The following is a 23,483-nucleotide window of genomic DNA, read 5'->3' on the forward strand; positions in this document are numbered from 1 at the left end:
AAAGATCATATCAAACCCATTTTAAATACAAAAATAGTTTCGGCCATTAGTAGACACATTGGAATCCATCATTCTTTTGACCCAAATTGGATCAGTTTCTCTGCTTTGGCACATATTCCTTTGAATTCACGGGGTGGTTCTGTAGATAAATTTCTTCTGCAGACTGAAGCCAAGTGGATCTTTACCCTGAAAGCTACTCAGCACCCTGGCTTCAATGAAAATATTAGCTACAGATCATTTCTATAAGTACATCAGGGTACCTGTTTTTCTGACTTAATAACCTTCATAATTCCCACTGCTTTTTCCGCTGATGGATGTTTGCGATGCTGTGGTCTTTTTGTTGTGGGGGGGGGGGGGGAATTACCCTTCTTTATTCCCCTTTTCCTTTTTTTTTTTTTATTTTTTTTTTATTTTATTTTATTGAATAATTTCTAAACTTAATGATATGTTTACACAGGTTAAACTAAAACACATATATAATAAAACTAGTCTATATGTAGTATATTTCATTATAATATATGTATGTCGATCCTAATGTGTATGATCAATGGTCTTGGTTCGCGGATCTTTCTGTCTTGGGATCCCTACAAATGTCCGTGATCCTAAGTCCAGAATGCGGCGTCTTATTGTTTATTCTCATCTATTTTTGAGAATCTATTCCCAACCCAACTACACCTGCACCATTTGGGCTTGACCCTTGATCCCCTGGCCACATCTGTTTGGAGGGCATACGGACACCCAGGGTGCTCTCGATATTTATATGTCGGGGGTGCCCGTTTATGGTCTAGGCTTCGCGTAGCAATCCCTCATTTGGGACTTGTTCGCCTGTTAACCAGGCCCCTCTACATTCGTCTCGGCTCTCCGCCGCGGCGGAGATCCGACGCGATCATTCCGCCGCTGTCAGCTGACGTCAGCCAATCTGGGCTGCACACCAACTCCGTTAGCCCAGCGGTGTTATGGGTATTGTAGTCACGGGCTCGGCGCGGTGAACTCGGCGCATGCGCAGTGCTTGTCCCATAGTGTCCCATAGTGTCCGTTGTTTTTTTTTTTTTCCTGGCTTGACTTTAATCTTATGTTTGTCCCTAGGACAAGAAATCACTTTGGGGCAGCGTAGCTCTGCTTTTCTCAGCCGTATCAGGCTGATTGTTTCCTTGGCCATAACTTGCTGTTATAACTTGCTCAGCTGGCTTAATAGGGAGAACGGATACAACATTCACCATTAAAGGTACAAGGCAATCATCTTATATTACATCACACTACCCTTTTGTTTTTTAGGATATTACAGATTCATGTTAGAAAAAAAAAAATTTTTTTTTTTTTTTTTATTACAGTTAATATTCCCAGCAAATTTATATACAGTTTTTCTGTCTAAGAGTATCGATTATATAAATTAACACTTGAGGCTTTTGTCCCCTTTTCCTCATAAAATTGAGGTTATTTTCGCAATCACCCAATTGTAGCTCTTATGCGAGTAAATCTATTCCTTTTAAATACTCATAGTGTATTCTGTTTATCCATTTCAGTGCTGTCTTACCCCCATCTGTGTCCTCCACGAGGCCGGGGGGGCCTGGTGTTTGGCTTGTTTGGTGCAGTTTTTTCCATCATTGGTGGATCCCGAGTACTCATGTCTTGGGTGGCTGTGGGTAAGCGCCGCTTCTAATTGATCTACACATTTATGTTATCGATATATATAGATATATTTGTTTATTTACTGGAAAGCTAAAAAATATACCCTTGAATAGACATTGTTTTGTGTTTAGTCTAAATATGTTTTTCTTTTTTTCTTTTTATAAATTTGTTGTTAGTTGCACGTTTCCCCTGAAGAAGCTCAGTGCGAAACATGTTGGGTACAAGTGCAATTATTCTATCAACGTCTACCATTGGGATTCCTCCGGTCAATTAATTATGCACATACAACTGTTTGTATAATTTCTGCATATTATTTTAAATATTTTTTTAATGTATATTGAATAAATATGAATTTTTAATTCATTGTACGTATCATATTGTTATAATGTGTACCGTATAAAAAATCCCCCCTGCCCTTTTCCTCACATCTCCTGTACCATGTCCGCAGCCTCTGACATCTCCTGTACCATGTCCGCAGCCTCTGACACCTCCTGTACCATTCCCGCAGCCTCTGGTATCTCCTGTACCATGCCCGCAGACTCTGCATCTCCTGTACCATCAATATATATATATATATATATATATATATATATATATATATATATATATATACACACACACACACACACACACACACATTTATATTATATACATGTGTTTGCCCACCCAAGTGTATGACTTTCTTTACTTTGCTGCTATGGGCTCTAGTCCCAGATCTTTTGTAGACCTAGCAATGCCCCTGGTTGTTAGGCTTGAAAACACACATTTTCAGAAGATTTCAGACTCTCCCCCTAAAGGCCAAAAACAAAATTAATAAAAACTGTGCCTGCGCAACATAAATGACTTCTCTTTATCTGTGTAATCCTTAGAATTGTACAAATTTCATATATAAAATAAAGTGCAATACGTGCAAATCAAAAAACAATTGTAAACAATTCTAGTATGTGTAAGGCTGGTTTCACATGGATGTTCCATTTTTTTTTTTTGTTCAGTTCAGTCACATTTTTTTTTTGTAAAAAAACGGATCAAGAACGAATACGGTTGTCAGTTTTTACATCCGTTTCAATATCTGCCGACATCCATTTAAAAAAAAATAAAAAAAAAGTGACTGAACTAAACTTCAAACACTATATATAGCTAGTTGCTAAGGGGCGGGCCGGGAAGCTGGCTGCCCCGTCCTTAACAACAGATGAGTCATAAGCTGAATGTAAAAAAATTAATAAAATTGTCAGCAAAGAAAAAAAGAATTGTGAAAAAAAGGCTGTGGGATCCCCTTCGGGTCTCATATGGATTCAGAGGGGACCCCCCACGCCAAAATCTAAAAAAAATGGAGTGGAGTCCTCCCAAAATCCATACCAAACCCTTATCCGAACATGCAGTCCAGCAGGGTACAGCGTCGCACGACCACACAATTGTCAGTTAAAATAACGCCATGTTGCAAAAAATGGCCTGGTCAGGAAGGGGGGTGAACCTCCCAGGGATGAAGTGGTTAATTACCACCTTAATCAGCCACAGAACCTGTGTAATTCATATATGTTTGGGTTTAAGGGGTGAGGTGGCAACCTTAGCAGGTGCACAAGCAGGGCGAGACTGGGACGAGCCACTTAATTTCACAATACGGCAGGTGGGAGGTTAAAGGCTAGGTTAGAGTTAAAGGCTCTGTACCCTGCCTATTTTTGGACAGTACTGTATATAGTTGTGTGGTGTAGGACATGGACCCCATGCCCCAGAGGACGTTAACTCAAATGAAACGCGTCAGATGGAGTCCATGTCCATGAGGTACCACACATGCCAATCCTGTATACTGGTCGATCAACTTCTAGGATTAGAGATGGCCTTACGGTTCACCCGGCAGTCTGTTTGCGGCGAATTTTGGTCACTCGTGATTCGCCAAACTGGCGGACATATGCATTTACATTGTGAAGAACTTTGACCTGTGACACATCCATCATGGGGTACAGGACAGCCAATTGAGACATTTCAGCACATGGACAATTAGCCATTTTACATTCTGTCTTTTGTCAGTGTAGGGAAAGGACACTGTGTGGAGTAGGGACAGTCAGTTTAATCACTAGCTAATAGCTATTACTATTAGGTCCACAAAAGTCCTTTTAAGGACTGGTATAGGTGTACAGTATATAGGGTTGTAATACACCTATAATGTACTTTCTTTAAAATATATAAAGTATATTATGGTGCACTGCTGACTGCTGTGCTGCTGAGTGCTCACCGATTCTGCAGCTGTTTTTTATCAGTGTAGGACTTGAGGGACAGTTTGGTGTTTGGAGCAGGGACAGTCTGCAAATCCCTAGCTACTAGGTCCACAAAGGTCCTTTTAACCTCCCTGGCGGTACAATTATTTTGCATGAAAATTTGGCGTTTTATATTGTAGGCCTGCAATTCTTTGGAATAACTCTCTTAAATCTGTTCAAACAAGAGTCTAGCAGACATCCTGGGTATGATAAAGTTTATAATATAATAAGTAATAATAAAAATTATTCAATAATGTAATCAAATCCAAAAACACTGAAATTTGCTCATTTGCAGAATTGTCGCTGTGATTAGATTTAGTGTTTGATGACAAATTTCCCCACAAATCGCTATCGCTCAATTCTGCAAGTGATTCTAATTTATTATCGCTGTTTTCTAGTTGGTCTAAAATCACTTTTGACATAAAGGGACAGTTTTTGGTTGCTATGGGCAATCTCCAAATTTCAGGCAGAAAAAACAGTATTTATAATATAAAAGTGCATGCAGGGCACAGGACAGACCACTAGGGTCAAAGGGAGTGTGTAATTTTTTTCATACAGTACTGTTATCTGTAAGATTACAGTACTGTGTGTGTTTTTACTTTTTTGAATTTGGCGTCGATCTCCGCTCCCGTGCGCCGTAACGTTGCAGGGAACGGAGCTCGGCGGCACTCGGGCATTGTGTGAATCGAGCGGAGGACAGCTCGATCACACAGCGCGGAGGACATCGCTGGATCCAGGGGACAAGGTAAGTAACTCTCCCTGTATCCAGCGATGCGATCCCGAGTCTGGCTTGGGGTTACCGCTTATGGTACTGAAATCCCAGCCCGAGCCAGACTCGGGATCACCGCCAGGGAGGTTTTGGACTGGTATAGGTGTACAGTAAATAGGGTTGTAATACACGTATAATATACTTTCTTTCAAATATAGAAAGCCTATTATAGTGCCCTGCACTGCTGTGCTGCTGACCGACAGTTTGGTGTTTGGAGCAGGGACAGTCTGCAATTCACTAGCTACTAGCTAGCTACTATTAGGTCCACAAAGGTCCTTTTAAGGACTGGCATAGGTGTACTATTTGGTGTGCAGTATATAGGGGTGTAATACACGTATAAAATACTTGCAAATATAGAAAGCATAGTATAGTGCATTTCCACTGTGCAGCATTGTGACTGCTGAGCGGTTCTGCAGCGATACTACAAAGAGTGACAAACGCAATTTAAAAAAAAGTATTGTAACTGGTGTGATAGACCTAAAACGACAGATTGAAGTGGGGTGTTATATACCTTCTTCCACATACATACTGCACTTCTCTAGAGACTTTTGTCACAGGGTCATTTAAAAAATGACAGGCAGAGTAAGAGGCAGGCCCTTCTGCAGGGGTGGTAGGGGTAGGGCAGGAGCAACAGGCTTGAGCCAAAGTGGCAAATTGCAGAAGGTGCGTTTGATTACGTCAAAGGACGCACCAGACTTGGTTGCGTGGCTCACTCAGCCTTACTCTTCTGCACCCTCCTCATCCTCTCGATCTGCACCCTCTTCTTCACTCTCTGCTGTGTGCACCCCCAAAGACACCACCACCAACACCACCACCATATACCCTCCGCTTGAGTCACAGGAATTATTTTTCGATCCATCACAAGACATTGCCGATGAGCAGCCACTCTTGGCATTGGATCAGGAAGAGGAGGTAGCAACAACCGCCACTCAGCAGTCTGACGACAGTACCCAGATCAGCCCAAGGAGGAGGTTGGTCCCCAGTGTTGCTGCCTACTCCGAGATCTCTAATTATAGCGGTGTGGAAGGTAACATCGATGATGACATGTCTAGTGATGTCACGTGGGTGCCCACAAGAGAGGAAGAGGAGGGGAGTTCAGAGGGAGATATGGACCAGCAGATAGGGAGGAGAAGCCAGCGGAACTTAGATTGCACAGGAGGGACAAAGCAGACTGCTAATGTATCAGGAGCAAGGCATCAACCTTATACGGTCACATCTGGTGCTTCCAGGATGCCGGCACATGGCTCCGCAGTGTGGGCTTTTTTTAACATGTCCGCTGCTGACAATAGTGTTGCCATCTGCAGCCTTTGCAGTCAACGCATAAGTCGCGGTAAGCCCAACACTCACCTAGGGACGACCGCCTTAAGAAGGCACATGAGCTGCCATCACCGAGCCCAGTGGGAGCAACGGAACCCAGAAAGCCACACTCCAGGCTCTCACCGTCCAGCCTCATCTTCTACTTCTCCTCTCTCCTCACAATTGTCCTCCACTCCACCTTCCATCATGCCGTCCTCAAATTTTTCTGGAAAAAGGCATGTTTCTGTGGGCCAAATGTTCGAGCATAAAAAAATTATGACGCCGGATAACCCTCTTGCCCAACGGTTGACCGCTGGCTTATCAGAACTGATAGCCCGCCAACTACTGCCATATAAACTGGTGGACTCAGAGGCCTTTTGAAAATTTGTGGCCATTGGAACACCACAATGGAAGGTCCCAGGAAGGAAGTATTTCTCACAGAAGGGCATCCCAGAGCTATATGGCCATGTTCAGCGGCAAGTGAATGTATCTCTGGCACACAGTGTCGGTGCCAAGATACATCTGACCACAGACACGTGGTCTAGCAAACACGGGCAGGGAAGGTATATAACTTTTACCGCCCCCTGGGTGAACCTTCTGATGGCTGTCAAGCATGTAACCCGTGGCACCCGTGTATATTTGGTTTTACCGCCACGGATTGCATGCAGGCCTGCCTCTTCTTCTCCTCCTCCTTCTCCATCCTCCCTCTCCTCCATAGCTGAGTCCTCCTTTTCCGCTGCTAGCGTCTCTTCCGCTGCGCCGCCCAAGATCCCCAGAACCTATTCGACATGCCAGGTGAGACGTTGCCATGCTGTGCTGCGTCTGTTGTGCCTGGAAGCCAAGAGCCACACTGGCCCTGCACGCCTTTCAGCTTTGCGTTCACAGGCAGATCAGTGGCTAACACCGCTCAATTTGACAGTTGGTAAAGTGGTGTATGACAAAGGTGCAATCTGCTTAGCGCATTGAAACAGGGCACAATTACACACATGCCATGTATGGCACACGTCTTAAACTCGTCGTGCAGCGATTCGTTGTCAAATACCCTGGAGTCCAGGACATCTTGCGGGAGAGGAGAACGAGGAGGATGACATTATCCTGAATGATGAGCAGGAGCCAGGCCAGTGCTCTCTATCACGGTGCTGGTGTCAATGCTCTCTATCTCGATGCTGTTGTGGTCTCAGTGCTCTCAATCACGGTGCTGGTGTCAGTACTCTCTATCACGGTGCTGGTGTCAGTGTTCTCTATCTCGGTGCTGGTGTGGTCTCAGTGCTCTCTATCACGGTGCTGGTGTCAGTGTTCTCACGGTGCTGATGTCAGTGCTCTCTATCACGGTGCTGGTGTCAGTACTCTCTATCTTGGTGCTGGTGTCAGTACTCTCTATCTCGGTGCTGGTGTCAGTGCTCTCTATCTCGGTGCTGGTGTCAGTGGTCTCTATCATGGTGCTGTTGTCAGTGCTCTCTATCACGGTGCTGGTGTCAGTGCTCTCTATCACGGTGCTGGTGCCAGTGCTCTCACGGTGCTGGTGTCAGTGCTCTCTATCACGGTGCTGGTGTCAGTGCTCTCTATCACCGTCCTGGTGTCAGTGCTCTCTATCAGGGCTGCATTCGCGGTTCGCAAAACATCCTGTCGGAAGTTCGTCCATCATTATCTAGGATGTCTTGGATCTATTAATGCTTGTTTTTACCGAATTTCTGTAAGTGTTTAACACTGATTTATTTTAATAAACTGTTAAGCAGTTTTACACTATGTGGCTGTTTTATCTTTCCTTCATGGGCCCTACTATGGAGTAAACTTTACCATCAGACATGACAGTGCCATCATCTGCAAGATAATGGAGGAAGCTGATTGGATCTTCTATACTTGCATATCATGCCTGACTAGACTTAGACCCCTTTCATGCTGAGCCGTGGCCGCGTTAGCGCTAATGTGCATCTTGTTTTAGCTTCGATTTTTGTCCACTGGCGGGAGCTTTTAACCCCCTGCTAGCAGCTGAAGAAGGGGTTAAACACGTCTGTGTTGCGGCAATTCCAAATCGCATTAGAAGTACTGCCCATTCATTTCATTGGGCAGGGCGTTTTTGGGTGCGCTGTATACAGCTCTCCCAAACCGCCCCAAAGATGCTGCTTGCAGAACTTTTCCTAACGTCCCACAAGTGCACCACCCCGGTGTGAAAAGTCACACTGAAATTAATGGGTTTTCAGGTGTTATTTGGGGGATATTTCTAGCACTAAACGTCCTTCAGGATAACATGCCGCCGCGTGCCCGTGGGGGCACGCATTGTGTCGATCGGTGTGTCAGTCTGACACACCGCTCCACTGATCTTGGTAAAGAGCCTCCGGCGGAGGCTCTTTACCATGTGATCAGCCATGTCCAATCACAGCTGGTCATGATGTAAATAGGAAAAGACAGTGATCGGCTTTTCCTCACTCGTGTCTGACAGACGTGAGTAGAGGAGAACCGATCGGTGGCTCTCCTGACAGGGGGGTCTGCGCTGATTGTTTATCAGCGCAGCCCCCCTCAGATGCCCACACTAGACAACCTGGGAAGCCGCCTGGACCACCAGGGAATTGGGCAACATGTGGATGGCCAGGTATGTACCCCATGGCCATCCACATGTGCAAATGATGCCCAATCTGTGCCGGTCAGTGCCCACAAATGGGTACTGACTGGCACCATCATGTACCAAAATAAAAACAGTGATGCCCAGCAATGCCACCCATCAGTGTCAGCAGTGCCACCTATCAGTGCTCGTCTGTGCCACCCATCAGTGCCACCCATAAGCAGGACTTTTTTCTCAGAGAATAGGTGCAGGAACTCAACCATGCTCGCCACATTCACATACCTGCCAAATGGCATCAAATAGTGGCTCTTCCCTCTGCATACAACACCCTCCCCCCACTGCCCTCCTTAAAAGCTGCACCATCTGTCATATATCTTACCTTTGTTGCAATATTAAGCTGAAACACCTATCCGACTGTAGTACCTCCCAGCATACTATACTACACTACTGTAGCACTAACCCCCGAAGGAGCTGCTGAATTTTTCTGGGCTTACCGATTACCTCCACCAGCTCATACTTGTCCTTGTCTAGGGGTTCCCAAGGTCGATAACCCAGTAACTGTAGAGACCGACACTTGAATTCCTTGTTAGGATTTTTATTTTGCATAAAACAGTTGAACAAACTCAGTCTCTAAGTTGGGAATAGAGGGTATCAGGGTAAAGTTTAGCTCAGGTGCTTGGAACTGCTGACTTCAATAAAAGTCTCTCTCTCTATCCAGGGAATAGCCACTCTCAACTGGATTATTTAACTGTTGGATAAATCCTTAAGTTTGGGATTATCAGCCAACACGTAATTCTAGCTTTTACAAGTCTCTCACACCGACTTGGTTGGAAACTTAGTTATAACTGGAAGGATAGAAGTAGGAACCTTTCTTACTGTTCCAGAATCTTTCAGCCGGTCCGGCGATACCGTAAGAATTGTGGATTCAGTCAATGTCCATGGCAGCTCAGCTTTCAGGCTCTTACCGAGCAGCCAGCCTTGTGCGTGGTTCTCTTACTGAAGAGTCCTGCCCTGGTCGCGTGTAGAGTTACTGGGCCTCTCCAAACCCGAGATGGCACCGAAACACCTTAGAATCCTCCTTCCAGTTACTGCGCCTCGAAATAGCCAGTTCTGAGGCTCGGAAATGGATGGATCCGCACCCCAGGCCATGAGGGCCCCTGGGGGCTGGTTAGGAGGACCAGGACCACGGAGTGAGCAACAACTTCTGGACCGGAACCCCGAACCACATGACTTTGGCACCTTAAGTACCCTTTCCCAGATTACACAGTGAGACAAATGCGCCCACTGATTGGCTCTGAGATGAAGATAGGTACCCAATGCGTCCAACCAGACTGCGTTCTAAAGCCTCCCACGGGTGTACAACCACACCTATGACCAGGCAGAACTTCTATACAGCCCAGCCAAACTGATGCCAAAGTACAATTAACCCCAAAACTTGCTATAGTTTTGAGCCAAAAATAAATTTAAATAAATAGCACGTACTCGTTAGGAGTACCGGCACTACACTACAATCACTTGCAAGGGAGATTATGCAGGAGCATCAACAACTGGTCACCAGGGAAAAAAATGGAGACCACGGAGGGTGCAGCCTACCACGCACCCTCTCCTGCCCATGACTGCATTGAAGCCTGGGCACCTTTTCTGTATCTCCCTTGTCCCTGTCCAGCACTCAGTGGTATCTGCATAGGAGATCTGACCTGTGGGAGCTACTGGGAGATAAGCTATCACCTGTAAATGCAGAAGCTGGACTTCAGTGTTACCAAGTGATAGTGGTGAGCAGGGAGCAGAAGACCTGAGCCAGAGGTGGTGGAACTGAGTTCCCCCTAGTTCCTGCTGATAAAAAGCCCTGCCTATAAGTACCCATCAGTGCCACCTATGAGTGTCCATCAGTGCCACCTATGAGTGCCCATCAGTGTTGCATACCAGGGCCACCTCATCGGTGCCCATCAGTGCCACCTTATCAATGCCTGTCAGTGCAGCCATATCAGTGCCTGTCATTGAAGAAGAAAATGTACTTATTTACAAAAAACTGACAGAAACAGTTTTGGTCTTTTTTTATTTGCTGCGCAAAAAATTAAAACCACAGAGGTGATCAAATACCACCAAAATAAAGCTCTATTTGTGGAAACAAAATTGTAAAAAATTTGTTTGGGCGCAATGTTCTATGACCGCGCAATTGTCAGGAGGGTGTCTAACTGCGTGGTATTGGAGTGGTATTTTAGTCCTGTGGACTTTGTGAACGTTTTCAAGTATAATTCCCAGTGTATCTTCCTGTTAAGTTTAAAGTTATCAACGTTCTAAGTCGAATTACAAAGTAAAAGGAACGATTGTATTCGTTTCTCATAGGATTTGTATGTAACCAGAGAAGGCGGGGCCGGTAACCCGGAAGTAGAGTCATGGCAGTGGCCCGACGCTTGTCGCAGCTTAGTGACGTGTGCTGTGCGGCTCGCCATGTCGGCTCAGGCGCTGCAAGAACATTTCCGCGGAAACAGCAAGACCCGAGAATTCCCGGCACACAGCGCTAAGGTGCACTCGGTGGCTTGGAGCTGCGATGGGCGCCGCCTCGCTTCCGGCTCATTCGACAAGACGGCCAGCGTGTTTGTTCTGGAGAAAGACCGACTGGTGAGAGGGCAGGAAACCTGAGCATATACTGCAGGGTGCCCAGCTGGTAGGACCTTTGTCAGCCCAGTGTTCTATGTGTCTATCTCTGGGCTCAGGTGCCTGCAAACTGAGCTTGTGTTTGAACCTTCTGATTAATTGTACATCGGGGAATGTTTGAAGGCGTTGTTTGCATTAAACAAAAAAGTGAAGGCGAAAGTATTGACCTTATGAGCCTTGTGATCAAGGTGCATTTATGGCTTTTTTTTTTACATTCAAGCTTGTGTAGCATAGAGTAAGTGTGTGTGGGGATGGAGTGCACAGGCTCTTGCAGTGTTTACCCCAAGCCATTGGTCAGTGTGAGCCTTTGGTTTGTCTGAATTAACACCTGAGCGTCACTTTTTTTTTTTTTTTTGGGCCAGTTCGCGCAGGAATGCGTTGTATGTTCCTGTGCGATTCACACGCTGCATGCAAAATGCACTACGTTTGTGGTGTGCAGCTGGTGTCAATATGAGGTTAACGATACCCCAAATGCAGGTCGCAAATGCTGTTTGCCCCCGCACTGGATCGCATGGTACTTTTGTCCCGTGCAATCAGGTTGCAGTGCATTTTTAACCACTTCAGCCATGGAAGATTTAGCTGCGCAATGACTAGGCAATTTTTTGCGATAAGGCACTGCGTCACTTTAACTGAGAATTGTGCAGTCGTACCAAAAAAAAATAATAATAATAATTACGTCCTTTTTTTTCCCCTCCAAAAAATAGCTTTCTTTTGGTGGTATTTGATCATCTGCGGTTTTTATTTTTTTGCGCTATAAACAAAAAAAAGCTTCAATTTTGAAAAAAAAATGTTGTACACTTTGCTTTAATATCCCCATATTTTTTATTTATTTTTTAAAGATAATTTTTTTTCCTCAGTTTAGGCCGATATGTATTCTTCTACATATTTTTGGTAATAAACATCGCAGTAAGCGTATATTGATTGGTTTGCGCATAAGTTATAGCGTCTACAAAATAGGGGAAAGATTAATGGCATTTTTGTTATTCCTATTTTTTTTTTTCACTAGTAATGGCTGTTTTCAAAATTATTATTATTATTATTTTTTTTTAATTATCAGGACTGCACCATCATGGCTGACAGATCGGACTTTTTGGGACCATTGGCATTTATATAGCGATCATTGCTATAAAAATGCACTCTTGTGTAAATGTCATTGGCAGGGAAGGGGTTAACTGTTACATAGGGAGTTATTCTAAGGGGGGGGGGAGCTGCCTGGGTGAGGAGAGCGATCATTGCTCATACTTGGTACGAACAACAGATCGCTCTCCTCACCCATGACAGTATGGTGATCTGTATGTTTACATTGACAGATCTCTGTTTGGAGCAATCTCGGGTGCCCGGCAGTCATCGCAACCGACGGGCACATGCATCGCCTCCGGCGTGGTGCCCCAGGCATGCCCCCTAGTGGTCAAAAGGTGAGCCGACGTATAGTTATAACTATTCGCCCAGGGGAAACAACCTACCACAGTATAGCTGTGGCGGCTGGTTGGGAAGTGGTTAAAAAGTAGCTCATGCAATACTTTTGGTTCAGAGTGATTTTAGCCCATTTAAAATGAATGGGCTGAAATCGCACCGCACAGAACCCCACAGCCCCTAAGGGAGTTTTCTCTTGTATTTTGTATGCATTTTTTTTTTTTTTAGAGTTTTTCAAGCTTTTGGAGTTTTGGCGATATTTTTGTATTCATCAATAGAGAAAAATATAATCTGTTAGATCGTTTGTTGGTGTGTGTTTGTTTTCAGCTGCTTCAAAAACGCACAAATCTACCCAAATTGAGCTACAAAAGTATCTCCAAATTGAGCTTCATGGGCATCGGGGGATGTGTTGTGGGTAGAGGAAGACAGACAGCAATATAATCCTGACATAGAATCTAATCATTACTACATTAGAAAAGGTGTTTTTATTGCTGTCTTAGTGCGCATTGAGGAGATTTTCCATATTCTTGTTCCAGGACAGCCCTTGAGAGATTGAGCTCCTTCCATCGCCACAGGAAACACGTTGCGATTCAGTTCAAAGGGCGGTCCCTGGTGAATCATTTGTGTTTCTTCTGTTGGAGAAACATGTTGCTGAGTGAGCAGGAAAGGAAGTACTACATCTCTCAGGGGCTGCCTGAAGGGAGAGGAGACCGTACAGGGGGACTGGGTCCTATCAGTCGGTGCTCCATTAAGATCTTTTCCATTTGATCTTTTGGCCCGGGTACCGTCCAGCAGACAGGAGCAGACCCGTCGCCCCTTCTTGCCAGTGCATGGTGAGGGCCAGTGGCAGGGTGATGCAGGTCCCCCAGGGTGTGACTGTGCAGCGCAGGTCGGACAGGTGAGATGGCGTGCAACGTCTATTTCATCTCCTGGCTGTTCAGTCGTGGTGGAGCCGGAGACGCAGTTCATGTTATTTCTGGCGGAACTACATCATCACTGCGCGCTAAGACTTCCGGGTCTCCAGGGAGCAAGGGGAGGGGAAGGCCAGGCTGGGCCTAGAAAACGTCCAACCAGCATCCAGCTAAACAGGACTAGCGGCGGCATCTGGAATAGAGGGGGGACCATGGAGGTGAATCCCCAGAACACTCCAGCGGAAGCAGGCACCAGCCAAGCACAGGTAGACTGCTGGACAAGCCCCATACTGTGCTATTTACCATGGTGGTGGACGACCCCTAACTGTCCCGGGAATCTGCAGAAATGGTGCTGTGCAGCACGGGTGTTGGGGGGGGGGGGGCTTGGCAACTTTGTAAATCCCTTTTTAGAGAGTTAATTTCAGATGTGAACACATCCACCAGTAATGCAGCTGTAATTCCCGCTTTGCCGGGCCGTACAACCTCCAGCTCAGGGGAGCCCCGAAGAGTCAAGGAGCATAGCCCCGCTTTAGTTGGGCCTGAATCTTCTGACTTAGACTCTGATCAGGATGAAGATAAGGCTATAGCTAACAAAACGACTAGAAGTGGACGATTTGTTAGGCGCAATATATGACACTCTAGAAATTAATGAAGAGGAAGTTCAATTGTCCAAACATGATAAAATGTACGAGGCCCTGGGGAAAAAGAAGGCGAAAGTATTTCCAATACATAACATACTTTCTGACCTTCGAAAAGAATGGGTGGAGCCGGATAAAAAAAAGGCTTATTCTCTAAAAGGGAAGTTTCCTTTTGACGAGAACCCAGAAGCCATTTGGAATAAAAATCCTTCACCAGACACACCACTGTCTAAAGTATCAAAGCAGTCTGACTTGGACTTTGAGGATATGGGGTACTTAAAGGACCCAATGGACAGGAGAACAGACATAGTCTTGAAAAGGGCCTGGGATGTGGCGATGACCAACCTAAAGCCAGCACTAGCCACAACATGCGTAGCTAGGAATCTAGAATTCTGGCTATCACAACTGCGAGGACATTTATTACTGATCGGGGAGATGGTGGATCAAGATGTATTGTTCCAGTCCCAGTTCAGGAACGGGAGGGTGGTTTCTATTCGCACGTGTTTTTGATTAAAAAAAGCCACCCGGAAAGTTCAGACTAATTATGAACTTCCGGCCTCTGAACTTATCCATTCAATACAAAAAATTTTGCATGGATCCCTTTTATTCGATAAAAAAATCTGCAGAAAGAAATTTTTATGGCAACTTTGTATCTAAAAAGATGCCTATCTACATATTCCAATAAAGAGGGAATGTCAAAAATTCCTTCGTCTAGCAATTCAAATCGAAGACAATTTATCACTTTCAGTGCAGAGCACTTCCCTTCGGGCTGTTGTCATCCCTGAGAATTTTCACCAAAGTTCTGGCCAGAGCACTAGTCCCTTTTGATACTCGATTGTACCATATTTGGATGATCTCCTTATGGCCCACTCAGAGAAGCTGCTTCGTCAGGGTTTGGAGATAACACAACGTGGCCTACAACGATTGGGGTGGATAATAAATCAAGAAAAATCCAAACCAAACCCAGCACAAACCATTCTCTTTTTGGGCTACAACATTCAATCCAGAGATCAGAAGATAGTGCTGCCAGAAGAGAAGATATCAAAGCTGAAACTGAGGATGTCTTGCCTTCAATCCAATCACAGCTGCACAGTAAGAGAAGCAATGTCGGCATTAGGCCTTATGACACCATCAATACCAGCCGTACAATGGGCCCACTTCCACTAAAGAAGCCTACAGAGGTTTTTGCTGGAATAACGAAGACAAAGACCTAGAAGAATACATAACGATTTCCACAAGAGTAAAGCGATCTCTGTAGTGGTGGAAGGACAAGGAGAACCTTCAAAAAGGGGTACATTGGATACTACCTATAAACATCCATACTGACCAGACGCTAGAAGTTGGGGATGGGGAGCCCATTTCAACTCGTGCTGGGCTCAAGTCAAGTGGACTCCAGAGGAGTAAGAGTTCAACTGGAAAGAGCTGACCGCTCTTTCTAGAGCTTTACTAGTCTTTCAGGAAATGGTCCAGGGTCACCATCTTCAGGTCTGTTCTGACAAAATGACAGTTTTAGCGTATATCAACAAACGGGGGAGGGGGTACCAGGAGTCCCCGGCTGATGTTAGCAGCCAAGTACATTTTTTTTCAGTGGGCAGAAAACCTCAAATCCATCTCAGCGGTACATCTGAAAGGGAGAGCAGAACTATACTGCAGACTTCTGTCGACAACAAGTTTCGAATCAAGAGTGGTCTCTGCATCCAGATGTATTCAACCACATAGTGGCTTACTGGAGGAGACCAGAGATGGATCTGTTCATGACCAAGAAAAATGCAAAAGTTCCAAATTTCTTTTTGCTATGCCAAGGATATGAACCCCCTGGCGGTGGATGCTCTGCGGGACCCCTGGATCTTGAGCCTGGCTTGCCCATTTCCACCCCTCCACCCGAGACACGTTTAATCTTGGTAGCGCCATTCTGACCCAAAAGACCGTTGTTTACAACGCTTCTAAAGCTAGCAGATCAACCTCCTCTGAGGCTACCCCTCTGACAGGATCTTCTTTCACAGGAGCCTCTATGGCATCCACAAACCGCCACATTTAAAACTTTCAGCGTGGCTGAGGAAGAAATCCTGAGGAACAAGGGACTATCAGAGGGGGTTATACGAACTCTACTTCTGAGTTGAAAACCAGTCACCCAAGCTATCTATGGCAAAATCTGGAAAAAATGTAATGCCTGGTTAGATAGCAGAGGGGAGGAAAGCAAGGACACAAAGGGTATACTAGAGTTTCTTCAAGAAGGGATAGATCGGGGGTTGTCGCTAAGTACAATTAAAGTGCAGGTCGCTGCCTTGACTGTGTACCTAGAAAAACGCTTACAGGAAGATCTGCTTATCGCAAGATTCTTTAAAGCAGCCGCAAGACACAGACCAGTCCAGATTCACAAGCCCCCAACCTGGGACCTCTGTTATCCTCAAGGCCTTTCTGGGGGTGCTGTTCGAACCAATTTCAAGGGCCTCTTTAAGACTGCTCATGCAGAGCCCTTCCTCCAGATCTGGGACTATAGTCGTCCTAAGGACGGATCCTGGATTCCTGCCAAAAGTGGCATCTAAATTTCATAAGTCCAAGGACATTATCCTACCTACGTTCTGTCAAGATACATCAAACGACAAAGTAAAGCAATTTCACTTGCTAGATGTGAGAAGATGTATTCTAGGGTATTTAGTAGGGATGTGCCGAAACCGATACCGAAAATGAAAAATACACTAGGCCGAAAACCGAAACGGATACCAAAACAGCACCGATACCGAAAATGACTGTTTTAAAAAAAATATTTTTATACAGGAGGTGGTCAGAGACTGGGGACATGGTTCAGGAGGTGGCCAGAGACTGGCGACATGGTTCAGGAGGTGGCCAGAGACTGGCGACATGGTTCAGGAGGTGGCCAGAGACTGGCGACATGGTTCAGGAGGTGGCCAGAGACTGGCGACATGGTTCAGGAGGTGGCCAGAGACTGGCGACATGGTTCAGGAGGTGGCCAGAGACTGGCGACATGGTTCAGGAGGTGGCCAGAGACTGGCGACATGGTTCAGGAGGTGGCCAGAGACTGGCGACATGGTTCAGGAGGTGGCCAGAGACTGGCGACATGGTTCAGGAGGTGGCCAGAGACTGGCGACATGGTTCAGGAGGTGGCCAGAGACTGGCGACATGGTTCAGGAGGTGGCCAGAGACTGGCGACATGGTTCAGGAGGTGGCCAGAGACTGGCGACATGGTTCAGGAGGTGGCCAGAGACTGGCGACATGGTTCAGGAGGTGGCCAGAGACTGGCGACATGGTTCAGGAGGTGGCCAGAGACTGGCGACATGGTTCAGGAGGTGGCCAGAGACTGGCGACATGGTTCAGGAGGTGGCCAGAGACTGGCGACATGGTTCAGGAGGTGGCCAGAGACTGGCGACATGATAAAAGAGATAAGTGTGGTGTCCCCTCGTGCAGCGTGTGTTGTCCCCTGTGTAGTCAGTGATGCAGAAAGAGAGGAGAGCCGCCTCTGCCGTCTGGATCAATAGAGCGCTGGGAACATCACAGCTTTAATTTCAATAGCTGTGTGTTCCCCCGTCGCGCGCCGCCACATACAGCCCCTCCCCCTTGTCCGGGGAACTGTGATAGACAGATTCCCCCGTCCAATCTGGACGGGTGACCTGTCTATCACAGTTTCCCGAACGAGGGGGAGGGGCTGTATGCGACGCCGCAAGACGGGGGAACACACATCTATTAAAATTAAAGCTGTGATGTTCCCGGCGCTCTATTGATCCAGGCGGCGGAGGCAGCTTTCCTGCGCTATACACCTCCCGTGATGGGCGGCATCAGGGGCGGAGCTCTGCTCCGCCCCCGCCCAGGCCCCGCCCCATTTTCGGCTCAATTATCGGCCGTTTTTTCCTTTCGGCAAATTGCCGAAAGGGGCATTTTCGGCCGATATGTTTCGGCGGCCGAAATTTCGGTGCATCCCTAGTATTTAGAAGCAACCAAGACAATTAGGAGAGCGGATTTATTTTGTCCTGTTCTCTGGGAAGCGTAGGGGTCAAAAAAGCCTCCAAAGTCACTCTAGCTAGATGGATTAAGTTGGCTATTACGGAGAGGTATAGAATACTAAAGAACCTCCTGGGGTTATTACAACTCGCCAAGAGCATTCTTGGTGTCCTGGGTGGAAAAGGCTGGTGCCACCCCAGAGCAGATCTGCAAAGCAGCCACATGGTCAAGCTTTACCACCTTTTACAAGGCATTACTGACTAGACTTACTGTCTATTCAGGACCAGGCTTTTGGGGGAAAGGTCCTCCAAGCTGTACCCAACCCCCCCCCCCCCCCCCCCAATCTGGTGAGCACTTGGGGAGCCTCTCGAGGGCTGTCCTGGAAGACGACCGGAGAAAACCAGGGTTAAACTTACCAGTAACTCTAACTCTATTTCCAGTAGTCTTCCAGGACAGCATGATCCCACCCTTGAATTAATTTGATATTACCTGTTGTGATTTGTTTTTCAGTTCTTGGTGATGACTGACCATGGGCCTGAGGAACCACCTTTTGAACTGAATGGCAACGTGTTTCCTGTGTCGATGGGAGGAGCTCCATCTCTCAAGGGCTGTCCTGGAGGACTACTGGAAATAGTTACCGGTAAGTCTAACTCAGTTTTTTCGTCCCTTTGACACGTTTATCAGGATTTTATTGCTGGGTTGCCGCTCACTATTGACAGACTTTCTAAACCTTCAACACTGCAAAATGAAAAAGACAGCTTTGGCTGGAGTTGTTTAGTAGCTGCTGCTTTTAGTAATTTTGTTGTAGTAGGACTATCAATTTCCCTGTGGACATAAACGGATTCCTTGGCTTTTTTTTTTTTTTTTATAGTAACAGCTGTTAGATTTTAATTGTATAGCAGTTCACTCCAGCATTCTTTAGAACAGTGGATGTGAACCCTGTCCTCAAGTATCCCCAACAGGGGGTTCTTGATGACAGGGTTGAGAAGCACTGCTTTAGAGCTTCTAACACCAGGCCTGCGGGCTGAATATGACCCACCAGGCCATTTCACGTGGCCCTCGCACCCCCCCTCATCTCTGGCCCTACCTTGCCTTTGCAGTCGGCAGCAGAGGACAGAACTCCATTCTGCGCTCCTCCATGCAGCCCTGGAATGGTTTTTCTGTCTCGCCCCCCCCAAATCTCAGCAATTGGCAGCAGAAAGGAGGACAGTAGTCTTTCTACAGATCCTGTGCAGCTGCAACACCCCCTCGTCTCCACTTCCCCTGTTCTCAGCATTCAGCGGATTCCGGCATTTGACTCTAGCCCTCCTGAGATCCTCCTCAAGACTCTGCACTTTTTGCTTCCTAGCTTCGCCACTAGCTTGGTCCAGGCCCAGCACAAGGAAAGGGAGGTGTAATGTAAGGGTGGGTGGGGGACGACGACTCTTGACTTCTGATGGTGGGGGGCTCTTTACATATGTATGTTTGGGTTGGGGGGTGCGGGGTGAAGGGTTTTGCTCTGGACATTGCTTATAACTATTTTGAGAATAATACAGTTCTATGCCAGTTGAAAAGGAGAGTTGCACACAACTGTTATCATCCACAAGAAATTTTATTGGAGACTGCTCAGGCTGAACACCACGGCAGGGTCATGTTCTGTCTGAACAGTCTCCAAAAAAAGTTTCTTGTGGATGATACCAGCGACCCTCCTTTTCAGATTTGCATCATCTGCTGTAGCAGTGTGAGTGGGCTCCATTCTAGTCTGCACCTGCTCTTCATAACTTAAGTCTAGGCCTCATGCACACTGGATGTTAAAATAACGTTATAAAAACGCTAGTAGCTTTGCAGCGAGTTTTTCAAAGTTTTTGCAATAGCGTCTTTCTGCGTCAACCAATCAAACTTCAAATGCTGGTAAACAGCGCTTTTGATAATTTATCAGCATTTTTAGATGGAGCATTTTTACAGATGAAAAACTGCTCTCAGAACCCACTGTTTTGGGGTGTTTTTAGCCAAAAAGCGCTCCAGCCAAAAATTGCTGTTAACAGTCTGTGTGCATGGACACCTAGGATAACATGAGGAGTTTCTTGACTGTAGGGAAAAAATGTCTGATGCCAAAAACAGCTGCTGTAAAAACGTCCAGTGTGCATGACGCCTTAAAGTGATTGTAAAGGTTTGTGTGTTTAAAAAAAAAAAAAAAGTCATATTTACCTGCTATGTGTAAGGGTTTTGCACAGAGCAACCCTGATCCTCCTCTTCATCGGTTTCCCCCATGGAGAGCCACTTTCCATGGGGGCACCCGTTGCGGTGTGCTCATAAGTCTCGCTGCTGCATCCATTGACACAGACAGCTCCTGTGTCCCTGAATTTGACTGCAGCAGCAGCCAATTTTTCCACTGAGGACCAGAGACAGTGGCTGGAGTCGCTAGGCTTGTGCACATTGCTGGAATAATCAGGTTCAGCTAAGAAAAAAATGAGGGGGGAGCTCTTTGAGCAGCTGCAGCACATTTTTTTCACCTTAATGCATTAGGGTGAAAACCCCTTTACAACCCCTTTTTTAAGGTATCACTAAAACCAGTAATCAAATGCAGAGGCAATTATTTAATATGATAGAGTAGTTACATTTATATAGTCTTACAGATGCAACCGGACCTTTTTGAGAGCAACCATAATACCGATGAGCCCACGCCGCTGAAATTGTTTGACGTCCCTGTTCTGGAACCTTTCTGACCAGATTTATTGATTTTCCCGCATCATTCCTCAGCTCCATCTACTGACATTATGCAGTATTTTCCTGTTTAGGTTCTTTGGTGTGATAGTTCTGTCAGTGTGTGTGTGTGTGTGTATATATAATATATATCACACACACATATATTTTAATGCCATTTATTCTTAAATATCTATATGTGGTGGAAAATGTAAATAACTATATGGTTAGGAAGAATCTCTAATCCACTCTGAGAATAACAGACAGAAGAGATATACTGTATATACTATTAGAGGTTGAATCTGGTAAATAGACACAGAAAAATTAACCACTTGCTGAAAAATTAACCACTTGCTGACCAACCACCGTCGTCATACTGTGGCAGGTCAGTATGATCCCGCAAACTGTTGTAGCTATACGTTGGTCGCTATGATCGCCGGCCACACACAATTGCGGGCATGAGAGCCAGAACAGGTGTGTGTGTGTGTGTGTGTGTGTGTGTGTGTGTGTGTGTGTGTGTATAAACGCACAAATCTCTGTTAGGTGATGAGAGACAGATCGTGAGTTCCTACTAGCTAGGAACAACGATCTGTCATCTCCCAGTCACTCCCATCCCCCTACAGTTAGAACACACACGAGGGAACACAGTAAACCCCTTGATTTATACAGTAATCAGTGGATTTTTATAGCACTGATAGCTGTATAATTGTCTGGTCCCAAAAATATGTCGAAAGTTTCTGACCTGTCGGCCATAATGATTAAAAATCACTGATTACCACCATTACTAGTAAAAAAAATAAAATAAAAATGCCATGAATCTTTCCCCCAATATACGATTATTGTGATTTTTTTTTTTGTTGGTATAATTACTATAGCAAAAAGTACAATATATATTGCAAAATTGTCTTTTTTGTTTTATAGTGCAAAAAATAAAAAACAGAGCTGTTCAAATACCACCAAAAGAAGAAATCTCTATTTGTGGGGAAAAAAGATGAAAGAGCTGTATATGTGCTGCATTGTATCTTCTAACATGTATGGACTGTGTAGAAGTGTGTGTGTGTGTGCGTGCTGCACTGTATTTCCTGATATGTAAACAAATAATGCATTATTTATGCAGGCCAACTAATCAGCTGGCTGATTAATCAATTAATTGATTAGTTGTTTCGGCCCTAATATATCTCTATCTCGCTGACATGTACATGAATCTGTCACAATTTGGGCTATTTGTCGCATGGATGGGAAACAGATTCTTTTTTAGAGTTTCTCTGACATATATATAAAAGTGTAAATCCAGGTCACAATTTTGGTTAGCGTGGGACTTGCTGCCTGTCAAGTTTATTTTGGATGTCTAATTTGTTAGGCTTCATGTATACGGGACGTTTTTACAACCTCCCCTGAATGATTGAAGTTGACATACAGTAACCCATGTTTAAAATGCCAGTTTTGCCGCATTTACATGCTGTGTTTAGCTGCATTTTGCTGTGTTTTGTGTTTAGCCAAAAATGACTGACTGACTAAATAGCGCTTGAAATGCCTGTAAGCTCAGCTTTCCTAAGCTTGCGGTCCAAAAAAGCCTCTAAACTCAACTGCCTAGAAAGGACTGTAAATGACCCTGTGTACATGTACTGATAAGATAACATGGAGGAACAGTTGGAAAAAAATACCCAACTGCTCTTAAAGGTCTGTTTAGCAGCAGCAATGTACATGAGGCTTTAGAGCTGTACGATTCTGGCCAAAATGAGAATCATGTTTTTTTTATTTTTTTTTTATTTTTGCTTAGAATAAAGAATCATGATTCTCACGGTGTAACATCTTGCATGTTATACAAAAAATTGGGATAACTGTACTTTTTTTTTTATTGTATTTTTTTTATCTTTCCAAAAAAATTGCATTTAAGAGTGCTGCGCAAATACAGTGTGACATAAAATATTGCAACAACCACCGTTTTATTCCCTAGGATCTCTGCTACAAAAAAAAAATATATAATCATTCATGTTTGGGGATTCCAAGTAACTTTCTAGCAAAAAAATAATAATTTTAACTTGAAACCCACAATGTACAGTAATATAAGTGCCTATTTTTCCACGTGATTGCTGGCAATTAAAGCTAGGAACCTAGCACTGTAGGCTAATTTATTGCCCAGGCGGAATGCCTTAATATAAGACTGACCTTAATTTTATATTGTAGGTAAAAGAACTTAATTACCGTGGCCATGGAGACAGTGTGGACCAGCTGTGCTGGCACCCCTCAAACCCAGATCTCTTTGTCACTGCTTCAGGAGATAAGACGATACGCATATGGGATGTTAGATCTGAAAGGTGCGTCACAACTGTTACAACAAAAGGTAAGTAACCTCAGTACTTTAGTTTGTAGCTGTCTAGGAGTTTTGCGTTAGCAGTTAAAACATTCCAAACATTTAAAAATGCAACACAGCCATGCCTCTATGTCACATCTGCCAAACCTGCTTGTCTGCAAGCTTTTCTGCAATATATTAAAGATTTTTTCTTTATTTGAACAGTTGGGAGCAAAGGGCACACAGCAGATGACTCATGGGGTAAAACAATTCATATTGTGTTGTCTATTGGTTGATGCATTTTAGAAAGTTGTTGTTGCAATCCTTGATTTTATTGTGATTTTGATTGATCATATGGTGCTGCAAAAGGCCTGTGATTGATCAACCAAAGCTCCTTTTGTTTGTGATAATGTTGAAATAGATTT

The 23,483-nt window shown here is 45.1% G+C and overlaps 1 protein-coding gene across 2 annotated transcripts in view; it reads left to right on the forward strand.

The window, feature by feature from the left end:
• Nucleotides 1-10,913: 10,913 nt before the first annotated feature.
• Nucleotides 10,914-23,483, forward strand: part of LOC143958402 (THO complex subunit 3) — a 29,036-nt gene continuing 16,466 nt past the window's right edge. The window contains exons 1-3 of one of the 2 annotated variants that reach the window (XM_077467813.1): nt 10,914-11,128; nt 22,953-23,109; nt 23,284-23,319. In XM_077467813.1, the coding sequence (XP_077323939.1) occupies nt 10,958-11,128; nt 22,953-23,109; nt 23,284-23,319 (364 nt within the window). In that variant the 5' untranslated portion in view covers nt 10,914-10,957. The remainder of the gene's footprint in view (nt 11,129-22,952; nt 23,110-23,283; nt 23,320-23,483) is intronic. The other variant, XM_077467815.1, reaches the window with a different exon arrangement.

This window comes from Lithobates pipiens, unplaced genomic scaffold (assembly GCF_037356315.1).
Source record: "Lithobates pipiens isolate NorthernLeopardFrog02 unplaced genomic scaffold, aLitPip1_a1.2 Scaffold_104, whole genome shotgun sequence".
NCBI classification, from domain to species: domain Eukaryota; kingdom Metazoa; phylum Chordata; class Amphibia; order Anura; family Ranidae; genus Lithobates; species Lithobates pipiens.